At 40.9% G+C, this 19,273-nt stretch overlaps 1 protein-coding gene across 1 annotated transcript in view; it reads left to right on the plus strand.

The window, feature by feature from the left end:
- nek8 (NIMA-related kinase 8) overlaps positions 1 to 19,273 on the plus strand; it is a 73,491-nt gene that overhangs the window by 482 nt on the left and 53,736 nt on the right. Inside the window, exons 2-3 of the mRNA XM_060848119.1 lie at positions 10,199 to 10,404; positions 12,070 to 12,299. Coding sequence (XP_060704102.1) covers positions 10,199 to 10,404; positions 12,070 to 12,299 — 436 coding nt within the window. The remainder of the gene's footprint in view (positions 1 to 10,198; positions 10,405 to 12,069; positions 12,300 to 19,273) is intronic.

Here is a 19,273-nt window from a genome sequence, read left to right on the forward strand (position 1 = left end):
TAAAGAAATCTGCCTTCCTTCACCATATCAATGTCTTAAATTGCCATCTGATGTAGCCTAGTAAGCTTACCACCACTTCTGAAGGCACAATTTGGGATGGGATATAACTGGACTTGCCAGTTATGCCTATAACCCCATGAATGGGACAAAATATTTTTCATTTTGTGGATGCATTGTATTTGCAGAGCACTTTTTGTTTACAACACTGGACATTGCAGTTCTTTCTGGATCAGTGGTGCTGGAAGAGCACAGCAGTTCAGCCAGCATCCAACTAGCAGTGAAATCGACGTTTTGGGCAAAAGCCCTTCATCAAGAATAAAGGCAATGAGCTGGAAGCATGGAGGGATAAACTAGAGGAGGGTGGGGTGGGGAGAGACTATCATAGAGTACAATGGGTGAGTGGGGGAGGAGATGAAGGTGATAGGTCAGGGAGGAGAGGGTGGAGTGGATAGGTGGAAAAGAAGATAGGCAGGTCGGACAAGTCATGGGGACAGTGCTGAACTGGAAGTTTGAAACTAGGATGAGGTGGGGGAAGGGGAAATGAGGAAGCTGTTGAAGTCCACATTGATGCCCTGGGGTTGTAAAGGTGGTTCCACATTGATGCCCTGGGGTTGTAAAGGTGGTCCACATTGATGCCACCTTTACAACTCCAGGGCATCAATGTGGACTTCAACAGCTTCCTCATTTCCCCTTCCCCCACCTCATCCTAGTTTCAAACTTCCAGTTCAGCACTGTCCCCATGACTTGTCCGACCTGCCTACCTTCTTTTCCGCCTATCCACTCCACCCTCTCCTCCCTGACCTATCACCTTCATCTCCTCCCCCACTCACCCATTGTACTCTATGCTACTCTCTCCCCACCCCACCCTCCTCCAGCTTATCTCTCCATCCTTCCAGCTCACTGCCTTTATTCCTGATGAAGGGCTTTTGCCTGAAACGTCAATTTTGCTGCTCGTTGGATGCTGCCTGAACTGCTGTGCTCTTCCAGCACCACTGATCCAGAATCTGGTTTCCAGCATCTGCAATTATTGCATAGTTCTTTGCAGTCAATGAGGTGCCTTGAAGTACAGTTCTTGTTATATAAGAGACATAGCAGCCAATTTGCACACAGTGAACTCTCATGAACAGTTGTCTGAGGGATAAAAGTTGGCAGGATTTTGGGGAGAACATTCCTGCTGTTTTTTGGAGATAATGTCATGGGATTACAGAATGGGTAGATGGGATCGTGGTTTAATGGCTCATTCCAAAGTCAGTACCTTTGCCAGAACAGTACTTAAAAGCTAAATACTGTGGATGGTGGAAATTTGAAATGAAGATAAAGTGCTGGCAGAAGCTTGAGGAATAGCGCCTCAATTTCACTTTTAGCACTTTACAGCTTCTCACTATTAACTCCTAAAGTTTCAGAACATGACTGCTGTCCTCTATTTTTCTTATATTTCCCCCCCCCACCCCCAGTGGTGTCTTGTTTGTGTCTTGCTGACTTTGCTCCACAGTTACACATGCTTTACATCTCTACTTTCCTTTGTCACCATTAGCACTTCCTTTATTTTTTACTTTGGACACTCGATCTGGCAGCATCTGTGGAGAGAGGAATAGAGTTAATGTTTTGAATCCAGTGTGACTCTTCTTCAGAACACCTGTTGTGTTTCTCCAGTTTTTTTTAATGTTGGCTTCAGATTTCCAGCATCAAGTAGAAACAGGATTTTATTTTTGTTTTCTTTATAATCTATTCCATTGACTCTTCCTCCTCTTAGCAGGAGAAAATCCACTATTTTCTAACTCCTTCAGTTCTGAAGAAGAGTTGTTGAACTTGAAACATCAATTCTGTTTCTGTCTTCATAGATACTGTTAAAATCACACAAAACCAGGTTATCTTTGAACATGTTTATTTGGAAGTACTAGCTTTTGGACCGCTACTCCTTCATCAGGCAGCTATTGCCAGACTTCCTGATTTTATTTCATCAGTACAGTGTGTGTTTTTGTGTTCAGTCTCTGGAGTGGGCTTTCAATCTGGAGCTTTGACTCAGAGACTAATATTTGGGGATGGTGATACAGAAAGAATGAGGAAATTTAAACTGTGATATTGGAAATTGTGATGCAGATTGTTCAAGGACTTGAGAAAGAAATGTTGATCCTTATGTTGGTCTGTGTTCATTGGGCTAGTACAGATGGGGAAGAGCTTCAGTCCTCTTCAGGCTAGTTCTATTTAAATGTTAACACAGCTCTTTTGAATACAGTGGGTTTGTTGCATGTTTCCTGGACATTGTGTTCTCACCTGTTGTTCCAACAAGTAGCAATCACTTTGCATACTCATAATCATAGAACCACCCAACAAGAACTAGTCAAACCACATTTATCAATGTCCTTTTGACTGATGTTGCTCTGTCATTACTATATCCTGAAAGATTGCTTTTTGCCAGTTCAGCATGAAATAATGCATGAAATGTTAACATGTATTTTTTCATGGAATCTCTAATGTACTGAGCACCTTTAGCTTTTTTTCATTTTGTGTTTTTGATGTTTGACTGTAGCCATTTATTGGCACCTCTTGTTTAAAGAAAAAAAATCTCAAGAATGCACCTTGAAAGTACCTTTGCCCATATTATTGATGAACAGAGAGAGGGAGTGCCATACTTCCAATGCTACTGAATATTAATCCCAAGACCCAGAGTATTCTAGTGATGTAAGTTCAAATTCCATCACAACAAATAATGAAATATGAATACAATTAATAAAATCTATAAATATAAGATGTCTAATGGTGATCATTGGATGATTGTTGATTGTCGTAAAAACTCATCTGGTTTACTCATGCCCTATGGGGAAGGAAATCTTCCATCCTAATGTTGTCTGCTCTTTCTATGACTCCAGATCCTCAGCAAGTGGTTAGCTTTTAACCATTCTTTGAAAGCAAGTCAATCAATTATATTTTAACTGCTACAAAATCTGATAAAAAGAATTGAACTGAATGGAAAAGCAGGCAGTGATGCAAAATTAGAGAGCCAAATGATGTTCTCTGTAAGGTATGAGTCTGTGAGGTGTCCCAGCCACTGGTATCACTGTTTCTGGATACATACTATCAGACACTTTGTCCACTGCAGATGATAGCATAGTGGTAAACAGTCAGAAAGCCCTAGGAGTCCTCAATAATGATACCACTGGATTTTGTGGCATTTCATGGCATCAGGTAAAATATGGGCAAGATTACCGCCTACTTCACTCCCTTTAGCTGATTAATTAGTAATCAGTGATCCCCTGTGTTGAATACAATTTGAAGGATGCACTGAGGGAGGCAAAGTCTCAGAATGTATTGTGTTTGGGGATATGGATGGTGAATTCTGGATGGAATGCACTTTGGATTCAAATGTTCATTCCCAAAGATGACTTGGTAGTACTTCCAGTATTGAGCTGGCTAAGTCCTAAGGGCAAAACTGTTTACTGAGCCAATGACAGATGGTAAGGGAACCAAGAAGGGGGAAGACATATTTGACCTCAGCCTAACCAGTCTATCTGTAGCAGATACATCTGTCTATGTCATCAGTAGGAGTGACCACCTAACAGTCCTTTGCATACTTCCCATCATGTTGTATGGCACCACTTTGGTGCTGAATGGGGTAGATTTCGAAAAGATCGAGGAATTCAAGACAGGACACCATGAAGCGCAGTGGTTCATCAACAGTAGCAGGAGAATTGTACTGAAACACAATCTGTTAGCATTTGGCCTGGCTTATCCCGTACTCTGTGATTACCATCAAGTCAGGGATTCAATGAAGAGTGCAGGAAGGCATGCCAAGAACATTGCTGAAAATGTGTTGCTAGTTAAATCACAGCAGGTTAGGCAGCATCCAAGGAACAGGAAATTCGACGTTTCGGGCCAGAGCCCTTCATCAGGGCAAACCTAATAATGAGGTGGCAACCTGATGAAGTTACAACCAGGGCAAGGACAGGAATACTGGATCTATTCTGATCTTGGTCTGGGCCCCCAACCTGAGCACAGTGCACCCTTAAAGTTTTGATCTCAGTTATTGGGCCTTGACGTACTCCCTGCCTTGGGTTCTGACTACAGCACAAGGTGACTAACATGTCAAGCAGTGGAAGTAGCATGTAATATACAGGGCTACGAAATCCCACAACAAATGGATCTGATCTAAGTTCTTCAGTCCAGCTTCATCCAGTCACGAATGATGGTGGACAGTTTAATAACCTTCAGGAGGAGGGCACTCCACAAATATCTCCATTCTTCATATGGGAGAAGTCTACCACATCAGTGTAAAAGCCAAGACTGAAGCATTTGCAACCATCTCTAACCAGAAGTGTTGAGTGGATGATCCATCTTTGGTCTCCTGCAGTCACCAGCATCGCATATGCCAATCTTTAACCAAGTTGATTCAGTCCACGTAATTTCAGAAAATTGCTCAGAGCATTGAGTACTGAAAAGGTTATGGTGAGTAACAAGTTGAATAATAGTAATTAAGATCTGTGTTCAGGAACTAGCTGTGCCTTTAGCCACGCTGTTCCAGAAAGCTATAATGCTGGCATCCATCTAGCAATGTGGAAAACTTCCCAAGTGTGCCCTGCCTACAAAAAGCAGGACAAAGCCAACTTAACCAAAAATCATCTAATCCATCAACAGCAAAGTGATGGAAGGTGACAGTGTTATCAAGTGTCATTTAATCAACAATAACCAGTTCACTGACTCTCGATTTGGATTCTGCCAGGCACATGCATCTTCTGACCTCATTGTTCCTTCATTTCAAATGTGGACAAAAGGGATGAACTTAAAATGGTAAGTGAGGTTTACTGTTCTTGACATTAAGGTGGAATTTGACTGAGTATAGCATTAGGGAGCCCCAGCAAAACTGGAGCCAATGGGAATCGGGAGAAAACACTCCACTGTTTGGAATCCTATCGAGCACAAAGGAACATGGTAGTGTTGCTGGGGGCCATTATCTTAATCGTAGGAATAGCAATAGACTCTCAAAGTGGGGTCCTAGACCCAAACTTTTAGGCTGCTTCATCAATGACTTTCCCTCCATGGGAAGAGGTGGAGATGCTCACTGATTTCGCTGTATTCAACATCATTTGTGATTCCTCAATGCTTGATCGGTGATTGTCCAATTGTAGCAAGATGTGCACAATATCCAGGCTTGCATTACATAAGTTACAAGAAACAGTCATGCCACCCAAGTACCAGGCAATAACTATCTCCAACAAGAGAGAATGCCTCATGACACCATAACATTACCATGCTGAATTCTCCATTATACAACTTTGGACCAGTCACATGCATACTATGGACATGGGCAGTTCAGAGATTCAAATTTCTGCAACGAATAACTCATCTCTTGACTCCTTAAGCCTGTCCAGCATTTACAAGCCACAAGTCAGAAACATCGTGGAATGCTGTCCATGTGTCTGGGAGGTTGCAGCTCAAACAACACGTAAAGCTCAACATAATTGGCACCTCCTTCAACATTCACCAATAACACAGTGAAAACAGATATACTATCTACAAGGAGCAACACTTCAACTCACCAAAACTCCTTTGATGGCATTGTCCAAACCTGCAACCTCTGCCACCTAGAAAGAGAAGGCCAGAGATGCATAGGAACACAATCATCAGCAAATTCCTCTCCAAGCCATGCCTGGATTGTCCTGCCATTGAACTAAATAGCTGTTCCTTCACTGTCATGGGGCCAAAGTCTAGGAGCTCTCTCTGTAATAGCACATGTCCATATACCCCGTGGATTAAAGTGGCTAAAATCTGATTGAAGATTTGTAGCTCGGGTATCCGTTGTTGTGGTTCTGCTCGCCGAGCTGGAAGTTTTTGCTGCAAACGTTTCGTTCCCTGGCTAGGGAACATCATCAGTGCTGTTGGAGCCTCGTGTGAAGCGCTGCTTTGATGTTTCTTCCGGTATTTATATTGGTTTGTTCTTGCTGCTTCCGGGTGTCAGTTTCAGCTGCAGTGATTTGTATGTGGGGTCCAGTTCGATGTATCTGTTGATGGATGTTCTTGCCGTTTCCGGGTGTCAGTTTCAGCTGTAGTGGTTTGTATATGGGGTCCAGGTCTGTGTCTGTTAATGGAGTTTGTGAACGGCACTGTTGACTTCAATTGACAAAACTGCAAATGTGTTGCTGGTCAAAGCACAGCAGGCCAGGCAGCATCTCAGGAATAGAACCCTAGCCAGAGAAACAATAGCCAACCTACTGGACATACATAACAGAACACAGGAGGCCGAACCTATCAACAAGGACGGCATACTTAAACTACTGGACCTGTGCCTCACCACACACTTGATATTCAACAATCAGATATACGAACAAATCAACGGAACACCCATGGGATCACCAATCTCGGGACTCATAGCAGAGGCAGTTATGCAAAGGTTAGAACATACAGCCATACCACAAATCCAACCCAAACTCTGGATCGGATATGTTGATGACACCTTTGTAATCATCAAAAACACAGATATAGAAAAAACACACCGAATCATCAACGCCACACTCACAGGAATCCGATTCACACGAGAAGAGGAAAAGGATAGCCAACTCCCATTCCTAGACGTGTTAGTAGAGAGAAAACCCAACGGAGAATTCACCACAAGGGTACACAGGAAACCAACACACACAGGCCAAGTCTTAAACTATGAAAGTAACCACCCCAACACACACAAACGAAGCTGCATCAGGACACTATTCAAAAGGGCCACAACACACTGCAGTACACCAGAACTGCGAAAAGAGGAACATCTATACAAGGTATTCGCCAAAAACGGATACCCACGCAACTTTATCACCAGATGCCTAAGAGATAGACCGAGGAACGAGGACATGCCACAACCAAAGGACTTGCCACTCTACCATACGTCAGGAGCGTCTCAGAACTGACAGCCAGACTACTGCGACCCTTAGGACTCACAACAGCACACAAGCCAACATCCACGCTCAGACAACAACTCACTAGAACAAAGGACCCAATACCCAGCATGAGCCAAACTAACGTAGTTTACAAAATACCATGCAAGGACTGCACAAAACACTATATAGGACAAACAGGAAGACAGCTAACAATCCGCATCCATGAACATCAGCAAGCCACAAAACGACACGACCAGCTATCCCTAGTAGCCATACACTCAGACAACCAGGAACATGAATTTGACTGGGAAAACACTACCATCATAGGACAAGCCAGACAGAGAACAGCCAGGGAATTCCTAGAGGCATGGCATTCATCCACAAACTCCATTAACAGACACATATACAAACCACTACAGCTGAAACTGACACCCGGAAACGGCAAGAACATCCATCAACAGACACATCGAACTGGACCCCACATACAAATCACTGCAGCTGAAACTGACACCCGGAAGCGGCAAGAACAAACCAATATAAATACCGGAAGAAACATCAAAGCAGCGCTTCACACGAGGCTCCAACAGCACTGATGATGTTCCCTAGCCAGGGAACGAAACGTTTGCAGCAAAAACTTCCAGCTCGGCAAGCAGAACCACAACAATTAAAGTGGCTCAATAAGGCAGGTTACCACCACCTTCCCAGAAGCTGTTATGCATGGGCAATAAAATTAGCCTAGCTAGCAATGTCCTCATCCCATGAATGAATTAAAAAAGAACTAATTAGCTGAATAGGATTGTGTTGAAGTAATTTATTCAAATTTTTTTAACAATTCAGTATTTGGTTACGTTTGCATTTCAGTCAAACCAGAACAGAATAGCACTCTACGCTTGGACTTTTATTGTGTCAGGCCATTGAAATCTGGATTGCTGATTGGAAGTTAATTTAGAAAATCAACTTCAGTTTTTTTATATATAAGTTCACATCAGGGTAATCTAGACACAGGAGTTAACATAGTTCAAATATCTGATAGCATGAGGTGCTTAATCCTGTGACACAGATTGCTTTTTGACTTGAAAGAGCCCTTTTGCAATTTTGAAATATAGTTACAGTTCTGTAGTTAGGTGTGGTTTACCAGCAGTAAACCTACACTAACAACTAGAAAAGATAATCTACGTTGATGTTGGTTTAGGGATGAATATTGGCCAGGACAGCAAACTTGCAGCCTGTCAAGTAGTCCAATGGGATCTTTTGCATCTGCCTGAGCAGACAGATATGCCCTCAGTTTATATACTGCTCTGAAAATCGATATTTCTTGCAACACAGCACACTTAACAATGCTCAATCTAATAGAGGCATTCAAACTGTCGTGCCTCACTGGGATAGCTCCGCTATTCCTCGAGTCATCACAGAAGTTGAAGATTTTTAAAAATTCAGAATACCAAAGGCTGAAAAAAAGTTCCCTAATTTATCTGTCTTTTAGAGCCAAGTTGACTGAAAGCATGGATCAGATTTCTGTACTTAACATATATCACCATACGTTACATTTCAGTTTTCTTTCAGTTTATCAGATGTTGGTGTTGTAGGCGAGGTCAGAATTTATTACCAATTCTTAATTGCCCAGAAGGCAGTTAAGAATCAACATCATTGTTATGTCTAGATTAGAGTGGTGCTGGAAAAGCACAGCAGGTCAGGCAGCATCTGAGGAGCAGGAAAATCCCATCATTGCTATGTGTCTGGAGTTCCATGTTGAAAAACCAGGTAATGATGGCAGATTTCCTTCCCTAAAGGACATTAGTGAACTACATGGGTTTTTAATGACAATTTGCAGTGGTTACATTAGGATAGCTTTTTAATTCAGATGTTTATTGAATTCAGCTTTCACCATTATTGGATTAGAGCAGTAGTGGGATTTTAACCTATGTCCCAGTACATCAGAAGCAGAAAGGACATTTGGATAGGTTTTTACAAGATTCAGTAATAAATTCATGGCCACCATTATTGGGACTAGCTTGATGATCCGGATTTATTAATTCAGTTCAAGATCCCCCAGCTGTCATAGTGAGATTTGAATCCACCCAGTTCAAGCATCAGCTAGGGTCTCTGGACTATGAGTCTAGTTACATGCCTTCTGTGCCGCCATCTCTCTTTGTTGTAACAAGTTGCACCTTTTTGAATCCAATGAAAGCAGATTTTTAACAGTGTGCAAAGTTCATAATTATTGTTGAAAAGTGTTCCTGACCCTTAAACTGTTATGTTGTAGAATGTCAGTTTTTTTCATAATAGTATTATGATGTTAAAGGTGTAATTTTAAAAAAAAAGGTTTGTCATGAAAATTCAGCTACCTTAATCTCCTGTATGACCCAATCATTCTTTAACTCTGTGTAAAATGTAGTTAAAACTGAAAGGTGTCATTACAATTTTTGCTTCTTGATTTTCTGACTGAGAATATTTCTTATAATTATCTGTTTGATGTTATCAAGCTCGATGCTTGGAGAGCTCCTTGAATTGGCTGTTATTCAAACTAACATTGGGAAAGGAAAAATTCACTTCACAAAGACTGCTAGATCTTTTGAGATCTCTTTTTCTTTAAGGTCAATGGTGAGCACTGTTACTTTGCTGACTGAAATCCAGACTCTCAATTTCTGGGTTTAAAATGCCAAAATAATAATCTGCATGTTGGTGTGGCACTACAACAATACACTTTTTCAGAAAACTTTCGGCCTAAGGCCATGGACCATTTATAGTGTTCAAATTCAGGAAATCTGACCCATGTAACTCTGACAACTCACTTTTATTCCCAGTGTTTATTACATCGGCCAATTTTAAATTGTGGTGATGGAGAATTCGAAAGGACTTTTCTTAACCCTGATTCCACATTAATGGGTACTTTCTAAGTCTGGGCACTAAGTGCAAGAGCCTGATGTTTGATTTATGTTTATAATTTATATTGTATAAAATGGAAAAAGTAATTTAAATTTTAAAGTTGAAGTTTTTTCACTGCTGTGGTGAACAACGCATGATTTTCCATCTGGGTAAAAACAATGACTGCAGATGCTGGAAACCAGATTCTGGATTAGTGGTGCTGGAAGACCACAGCAGTTCAGGCAGCAACATCCAACTTTGGGTGCTGCCTGAACTGCTATGATTTTCCATCTATTCACTGTCGTGAGCAATAGGGCAGAAAACCTTAGTCTCAATGGCTGATGAGACACAATGATATTTAGCAATTACTCTGGTGTTGTTGGTTTATAGCACTGGCGGCTTTGAAATTGGAAGGGCAAAGGGCACACTGCATTTAACGTTATGTGCACTTGTCCATTTATACGTTTTTATAGTATTGTCCATCTGTGTTTGCGGAAGGCTGACCAAAAACTGGTGATCCTCAAACAAATTCCCGTCGAACAGATGACTAAAGATGAGAGACTGGCTGCTCAGAATGAATGCCAAGTGCTGAAACTCCTCAACCATCCAAACATAATTGAATACTATGAAAACTTCCTGGAGGACAAGGCACTAATGATAGCCATGGAATACGCGCCAGGTATATAAGGATTGATAAGGTGAAATTATTATTGAGTAGTGCCTTCTCAGCTTGTATGATTTCGTTGTGATGCCTCATTTATTTGAGTTGCCTGCTAATAATCAAAGTCTAGGATTACATACCGGTGGTGGCAAGGGATTGGAGCAGAAGTATAATAACTGCATCTTGCAGTTAGATCATGATCAATCATTACCGCAACTCCATCTACTACTTTGGTTCCATATCTTATTTTTCTACTAAAATCTTACCTATATGTTTCTTTGCTTTAGAAAGCTTGTCTCGATGGCTCAGCTTTAAGGTAATCCCATTGAACCATTGTGAAGGAGGTTTAGTTTTACCTTACAACCAATAGATCTATTAAACAATAGGGCACATTTCAAGGTCAGCATCAGCAAAGCATTTACTAGATGTGTGATTCAAATGTTAGGCTTGTGATTTCCTTGCATTGATGTTCACTGGTCTCCCAGTAAAGCCTGCAGAGACCAATGATGTAAAAAGAACACATAGGAGAACTTAAAGCACAGCTCATCCAGTTGAACTCGGTGAAAAGCAAAATATTGCAGATGTTCAAAAACAGAAAATGCTTGACAAATTCAGGTGAGGCAGCATCTGTGGAGAGAGAAATAGAGTTGATGTTTGTCTATGACCTTTCATCAGAATTGGATATTGATTATAAAAACGAAAATAACTGATATTAATCAGCTGCATTGTGATGACCAGGTCAGATTTATTAAATCTGACTTGTTAAATAATATACTATGTTGAGAGTGGGGTGCTGGAAAAGAACAGCAGGTCAGGCAGCATCTGAGGAGCAGGAGAATCAACATTTTGGGTAACAGTCCTTCATCAGTGTGTCGGTTCTCCTGCTCCTCGGATGTTGCCTGACCTGCTGTACTTTGCCAGCGCCCCACTCTTAATTCTGATCTCCAGCTTCTACACTCCTCACTTTCTCCTAAATAATATACTGTGGTCAATTAAAGTACTGACCATGCTATTAATTAGATTTTTGAAGTCAGTTAGGCTGGGTAGATGCAGTGGATTGGAACATTGCCCTTCTATCTCTGTTATTTTATTTGAATCTATTGCTTCCTGTCTCTAAGTGGTCTACATGAGCTAGTGTGTGAGATTTGCGCAATGTGTCTAGATTTAAATGCAACCAGCATGTAAGAAGTAGGAAGTTTGTAATATTTGGAACTGGTTGTTTGGGGATGATGGAATGGAAGGCAAAAGTGTAAAGTTCAATAGTCCATTAAAGAGATACATGGAGTAGGGAAGTATTGAGTGTCCATTTACAATACTGGCACAACTGTCACAAAATGGTTTCACTCAGCAGGAATACTACAGTGAAGGTATAATTGTAGGCAGAGCCTGACCTAGCATCTGGTTGAGACTTGTGGAAGAAAGAATTCTCAGCCCACCTCACTTCAGAGTTAGGTAGAGTCTCAATCTGGTTTTACAAATTGCAGGGGGAAGTAGTAACAACCAAATGCAACTTTTAAATTTGCAGTGTAGATGTACTGCCTATAGTGCAAATTCACCCATAACTAAGAAAAAGCTAACTAAAGAAAATGCTTTGTAAACCATCCTAGAGCACTGAAATATCCTTGTTGAACTTGATGTCTTGAGAGTTATTGTTAGTCATTCACTCGTGTTTTTTGATTTCAGGAGGTACTTTGGCTGACTATATCCAGAAACGCAACTCCCTGTTAGATGAAGAAACCATCTTGCACTTCTTTGTACAGATCCTTTTGGCCCTCCATCATGTGCATAACAAGCTTATTTTGCACCGTGATCTGAAAACACAGAATATCCTACTTGATAAGTATCAAATGATAGTGAAGATCGGTGATTTTGGTATCTCAAAGATTCTAAGCAGCAAAAGTAAAGCCTACACAGTAAGATTACCTTTTTGGGTCATCACCAACAATAACTTTTACCTTCTAGCACCTTTTATTGCACTGTAATGTTCTACTTCTATGTTCTAGATGCTCATAAGGGGGATAAAAAGCTGGATAGTATGGCGGTGACCAAAATCAAAGTGTTTGAGGAGACTTTTGGAATTGGTGAAGTAAAAAACATGTTCAGGCAGAGTTTTGTAGACTGTCGAGTTCAAAAATGCTACACCACCAATAATGGAACACAGAATGCAGTTAAGGTTAGAGTTGGGAAGCCAAAGGCCATGGCCATTTAGTGGTTGAGGGAGATTTGAAATCAAGAGGCAACAGGTAAATGAGAATGGATTTATTCTAGAAAGGTATTGAAGGCTGGTAAGGACAGGAGTGATAGAGGTACCACATTAAGTGTATGTGAAATGCAAGTGTTGATGGACAAATATTGATTGATTCAGGATTTCAATTGCTTATTTAGACATATTCTAAATACTATTTTTGATGAGATCGACAAACTGGGAGGCTGCGTGAGACTAAGCATGGAACACAAATGCCATCGATGCTGTATTTAAGAGACTTTTCAATTTGGAAAGCATCTTGTGACGTATCTCTGCTCTCACAGCCAAGAAAACGAATTCAACAAGATGTTATACTTTTTTCAAAAGTGTACTCTATTCATGAAATTTATAAAGTAATGTTTCCACATATGTGGCATCACTTCATTGAAAGATCAGCATTTCTTGCCCAACCCTAATTGCCCAGAGTGCAGTTAAGGCAAGCATATTGTGTTGGTCTGGAGTCACATGTTGGCCAGATCAGGTTAGGATGGCACATCTCCTTCCTTGAAGGTCATTTGTGAACTAGATAAGTCTTTCTGATAATCAAAAGTGGTCTCTTGGTTAACCTCAGGCTAACCTTCTTTTATTTCAAATTTTTATTTGGATTCAAATTTAAATCTGATTTGGTAGAAATCAAGCCCATGTCTCAGCATATTAGCTTGGGGTTCTGGATTATTAGTCTAGTGATGTTCCCATCAGACTGCTGTTTCCCCACTTCAAAACAGTTCAAAAGTAACAGTAAATGAAATGTGAAACAGAACAGTTCCTTTCAGTATAGTACAGTATTGGGCACTCTAAAGTCCTAATTACATATACAATTACAGCTTTTTAAGATTTTTATTCATTATTTTCTGGGATATATGTGTTACTCACTAAGCAAGCATTTGTTGCCCATTACCTTTTTAGAAGGTGATAGTTGACATTGTTGTAAAAGTTGATCATATGCTCTCGAGGTAAAGTAATTAATACTTTTCAGAGGGCTAGTTTTCTCCACGAAGCGGAATGAGTTAGATATTCTGCAGTGAGTAACTTACCTCTGACTCCCCAAACTAGTCCACCATATACAAGGCACATGCCAGGAGTGTGAGGGAGTGTTGCCTGTTGATTGCAGCTTGACCAACACTCAATGAAGCTTGACACAATTCAGAACAAAGCAGCCCACTTGATTGGCACCACATCCACAAAGATTCAGTGCCTCCACCATTGACACTCGGTAGCAACAGTGTGACCAGTCTACTGTGCACAGCAGAAACTCACCAAAGCTCTTTCAGCAAGATCTTCCAATCCCATTTTTATCATCCAGAAGGACATGGGCAAGCAGATACATGAGAAAGGCACCACCTGCAAGTTCTGCTCCAAACCACTCACCATCCTGACTTGGAAATATATTGCTGTTCCTTCACTCTCGCAGGGCCAACATCTTAAATCTGCACTCCTTTACCACATTATGGGTCTAGCTGCAGCAAATAGTCTGCAGTGGTCCAAGAAGACTGGTCACTACCACCATCTCAAGGGTAGTAAGGATGGGCAATAAGTGCAGGCAGGCACAGTCAGTAATGCATGCATTCCTTAATGAATAAAACTCAGTCAGCAGCAAACATCTGCACTTCTGACTAAACTTAAAATCTCATCCTTTCAAATTTCAAGTTGCTGCATGGCATTACTTGTTTCAATATCTTATTATCACCTCCATCTCTAACCTTTTACTTACCTTATTTGCTTTTTGAGCATCCCCCTGGTTTTAATTGCTCCACCATTTAAGTTGTGCCTTCAGCTGCCTGTAACGCAGTGTCTGGTATCCTCTCCCAAAATGTCTCCAAGTCTCGATATCTCACTCTTTCTTTCAGATGTTTCTTTGACCAAGCTTTTGCATTATCATATCTTATATGGATGAGCATCTAATTTTTCTTTACAATGTTTTTGTGAAGTTTCTTGGTACATTTTGATATGCTAAAGATGCTGTATAACTATATGATCTTGATTCATAGCAAGTGTTTAAATTATTTAAAAACATTTAAAATGATGACTTCCCTGTCACATAGTTGAAACATATTTCATCACATTTTACAAAATATCTTCTAAACATCCTGATTATTTTAAATGTATGCTCTCTGCCTTTCAATAAGCTGTTTTCTGCTTTTTGTGTTTGAGTTGAAGCCATTAACTGAACTAACACAAGGTCACCATTTGCTCTTTGAATCTATAGAGATCCTGATCCAATTGTAATGGTTGACAGGTTCTCTTTGCTGTTGGCAAAGTTTAATAATTGACCGAGCTTGTATTTAGAAAGCCTTTGAAATGCAGCACCTTTTCTTTGCTTTAGAACATGCAGACTGCCAAGAGTTCAATCGTGCCAAAATAATTTTGTGTACCAGCCAAAATAAGCACTTTATTCTTGAATTGAAACTGATTTATTCTCAAGCAAAATAGTCTGGATGCTGGAAGTGTGAAATAGAACAGAAAGTGATGGAAAACCTTAACAAATCTGACAGTTTCTGTGGAGAGAATGAAAGACTTAATGGGCTAAATTCTGCAGGTAGTTCACAGATGGGTAGACCTATAAATTAAGGCGCTGTGATATCAGTGCCTACTCATTACATATTCACATTCCTCAGTGTGAAATCCAGTTCAACATTTCTGATTGGTGACTTATTTTCAGAATTTATTCTCAGACGTCCTGGGGAATGTTGCTGACAAAATGGAATCACAGGTAGATCGGATAGTAAAGAAGGCGTTTGGCATGCTTTCCTTTATTGGTCAGAGCATTGAGTATAAGGGTTGGGAGGTCATGTTGGGAGGACATTGGTTAAGCCACTTTTGGAATATTGTGTGCAATTGTGGTCTCCCTCCTCTTGGAAAGATGTTGTGAAACTTGAAAGGGTTTAGAAAAGATTTACAAGGTTGTTGCCAGGGTCGAAGGGTTTGAGCTAGGCTAAATAGGCTGGTGCTGTTCTCCCTGGAATGTCAGAGACTGAGGGGTAACCTTATAGAAGTTTATAAAATCATGAGGGGCATGGATAGGATAAACAAACAAAGTATTTTCCCTCAGTTGGAGAAGTCGAACTAGGGGGCATAGATTTAAAGTGAGATGGGAAAGATTTAAAAGGGACCTGAGGAGCAACATTTTCACACCGAGAGTGGTGTGTGTATGGAATGAGCTGCCAGAGGAAGTGGTGGAGGGTGGTACAATTACAACATTTAAAAAGGCAGTGGGATGTGTATATGAATAGGGAGGGTTTAGAGAAATATGGGCCAAATACTGGCAATGGGACTAAATTTATCAAGGATATTTGGTTGGCATGGATGAGTTGGACCAAAGAGTCTGTTTCCATACTGGATGTCTCTATGACTCAATGAATCAGCATAAAGAAAGTTTTCATATAATGGGTACAAGAGGACTCTCAAACTAATGCTAAGAGTATGTGTAATTACAACGGTTCGGTTTAGTTTACTTCATGTCAGTCACCAGTATTATTATGGACAATCGGTAAACTTTTGCGTTTGAGTTCACAATTGTATTTAATTCTGATCACCACACTACAGGAAGGATGTCAATGGTTTGGAGAGGATATAGAAGAGGTTTGGCAGAATGCTGCTTGGATTAGAGGGTATGAGCTAAAGAGAGGCTAGAAAAACTCAAGTTATTTTCCCTGGAGCAGTGGAGGTCCAGGGGAGACTTAATAGAAGTCTATAAGATTGAGTTGCATAGGTAGGGTTGATGGTCAGAAGCTTTATTCCCCCCCCACCCTGCCCAGAGCTGAAATATCTAAAACTGCATTGAGGGTAAAAAGGCAAAAGTTCAAAGAGGAAGGCTGAGGGGTCACCTTTTTGAGGTTTATAAAATCATGAAAGGCATGGATAGGTAAATAGACAAGGTCTTTTACCCAGGGAGGGGGGAGTCCAAAATGAGATGGCATAGGTTTATAATGCAAGGGGGATGACTTAAAGGGAATATAAGGAGCAAATCTTTCAGAATGGTGTGAGTATGGAATGAGCTGCTGAGGAAGTGTTGGAGGCTGGTACAGTTACAACATTTAAAAAGGCAGGGGGATGGGTATATAAATAGGAAGTGTTATAGGGATATGGGCCAAGTGCTGGCAAACGGAACTAGAGTAATTTAGGATATCTGGTTGGCTTGGATGAGTTGGACCAATGTGTTTGTTTTTGTGCTGTACATCTCTCTGTCTCTGTGTATTAATCATCTCTTGTTTTGTGTAGCACTTTGGAATACCAAATCAAGTACATAGGTATGTAGGCCTAGGTATATAGGCCATTTAGCACATTAAGCTGACCCTGTCATTCAATATGACTATGGCTAATCAAACACTTTCTGTTCAGTTTGCTTTAGAAGTTTATTTCAGTCATTGTTAACCATTGACTTACAAGAAATAATAATGGGTCAGTATGACTGATCTTTAATGCATACATGGCTGAGGAGCTGGTGTATGGGGGAAGGATTCACATTTTTGGATCATTGGAATCTCTTTTGGAGTAGAAGTGACCTGTACAAAATGGACGGATAGTAAGTAAATTGGAATGGGACTAATATACTGGCAGGGAGATTGGCTAGAGCTGCTCAGGAGGATTTAAACTAGTAAGGTGGCAGGGTGGGACCCAGGGAGATAGTGAGGAAAGAGATCAATCTGAGACTGGTACAGTTGAGAACAGAAGCGTGCCAAATAATCAGGGCAGGCAGGGACAAGGTAGGACTAATAAATTAAACTGCATTTATTTCAATGCAAGGGGCCTAACAGCGAAGGCAGATGAACTCAGGGCATGGTTAGGAACATGGGACTGGGATATCATAGCAATTACAGAAACATGGCTCAGGGATGGGCAGGTCTGGCAGCCTAATGTTCCAGGATACAAATATTAGAGGAAGGATAGAAAGGAAGGCAAGAGAGGAGGGGGAGTGGCTTTTTTGATAAGGGATAGCATTATAGCTGTGCTGAGGGAAGATATTCCCGATAATATATCCAGGGAGGTTATTTGGGTGGAACTGAGAAATAAGAAAGGGATGATCACCTTATTGGGATTGTATTATAGCCGCCCCCCCAATAGTCAGAGGGAAATTGAGAAACAAACTTGTAAGGAGGTCTCCGCTATCTGTAAGAAAAATAGGGTGGTTATGGTAGGGTATTTTAACTTTCCAGACATAAATTGGGACTGCCATCGTGTTAAGGGTTTAGATGGAGAGGAATTTAAGTGTGCACAAGACAATTTTCTGCTTCAGTATGTGGATGTACCTACTAGAGAAGGTGCAAAACTTGAATTACTCTTGGGAAATAAGGCAGGGCAGGTGACTGAGGTGTCAGTGGGGGAGTACTTTGGGGACAGCGACCATAATTCTATTAGATTTAAAATAATGATGGAAAAGGATATACCACATCTAAAAGTTGAATTTCTAAATTGGAGGAAGGCTAATTTTGACGGTATTAGGCAAGAACTTTCAAAAACTGATTGGGTGCAGATGTTCGCAAGTAAAGGGATGGCTGGAAAATGGGAAACTTTCAGAGATGAGATAACGAGAATCCAGAGAAAGTATATTCCTGTTAGGGTGAAAGGAAAGGCTGGTAGGTATAGGGGATGTTGGATGACTAAAGAAATTGATTAAGAAAAAGATGGAAGCATATGTAAGGTATAGACAGGATAGATCAAGTGAATCCTTAGAGTGTAAAGGAAGTAGGAGTATACTTAAGTGGGAAATCAGGAGGGCAAAAAGGGGACATGAGATAGCTTTGGCAAATAGAATTAAGGAGAACCCAAAGAGGTTTTACAAAACATTAAGGACAAAAGGGTAACTAGGGAGAGAATAGGGCCCCTCAAAGATCAGCAAGGCGGCCTTTGTGTGGAGTCACAGAAAATAGGAGAGATACTAAATGAGTATTTTGCATCAGTATTTACTGTGGAAAATGATATGGAAGATATAGACTGTAGGGAAATAGATGGTGACATCTTGCAAAATGTCCATATTACAGAGGAGGAAGAGCTGGATGTCTTGAAATGAATAAAAGTGGATAAATCCCCAGGACCTGATCAGGTATACCTGACAACTCTGTGGGAAGCTAGAGAAGTGACTTCTGGGCCTCTTGCTGAGATAATTGTATCATCGATAGTCACAGGTGAGGTGCCGGAAGACTGGAGGTTGGCTAAAGTGGTGCCACTGTTAAAGAAGGGTGGTAAGGACAAGCCAGGGAACTATAGACCAGTGAGCCTGATGTCGGTGGTGGGTAAGTTATTGGAGGAAATCCTGAGGGGTAGGGTGGCTATGTATTTGGAAAGGCAAGGACTGATTAGGGATAGTCAACATGGTTTTGTGCGTGGGAAATCATGTCTCACAAACTTGATTGAGTTTTTTGAGGAAGTAACAGAGATGATTGAGGGCAGAGCAGTAGTGTTGATCTATATGGACTTCAGTAAGGCGTTCGACAAGATTCCCTATGGGAGACTGATTAGCAAGGTTAGATCTCACGGAATACAAGGAGAACTAGCCATTTGGATACAGAACTGGCTCAAAGGTAGAAGACAGAGGGTGGTGGTGGAGGGTTGTTTTTCAGACTGGAGGCCTGTGACCAGTGGAGGGCCACAAGGATCGGTGATGGGTCCTTTTTTTTTATCATTTACATAAATGATTTGGATGCG

Source organism: Hemiscyllium ocellatum, chromosome 31, assembly GCF_020745735.1.
Source record: "Hemiscyllium ocellatum isolate sHemOce1 chromosome 31, sHemOce1.pat.X.cur, whole genome shotgun sequence".
Taxonomy (NCBI): domain Eukaryota; kingdom Metazoa; phylum Chordata; class Chondrichthyes; order Orectolobiformes; family Hemiscylliidae; genus Hemiscyllium; species Hemiscyllium ocellatum.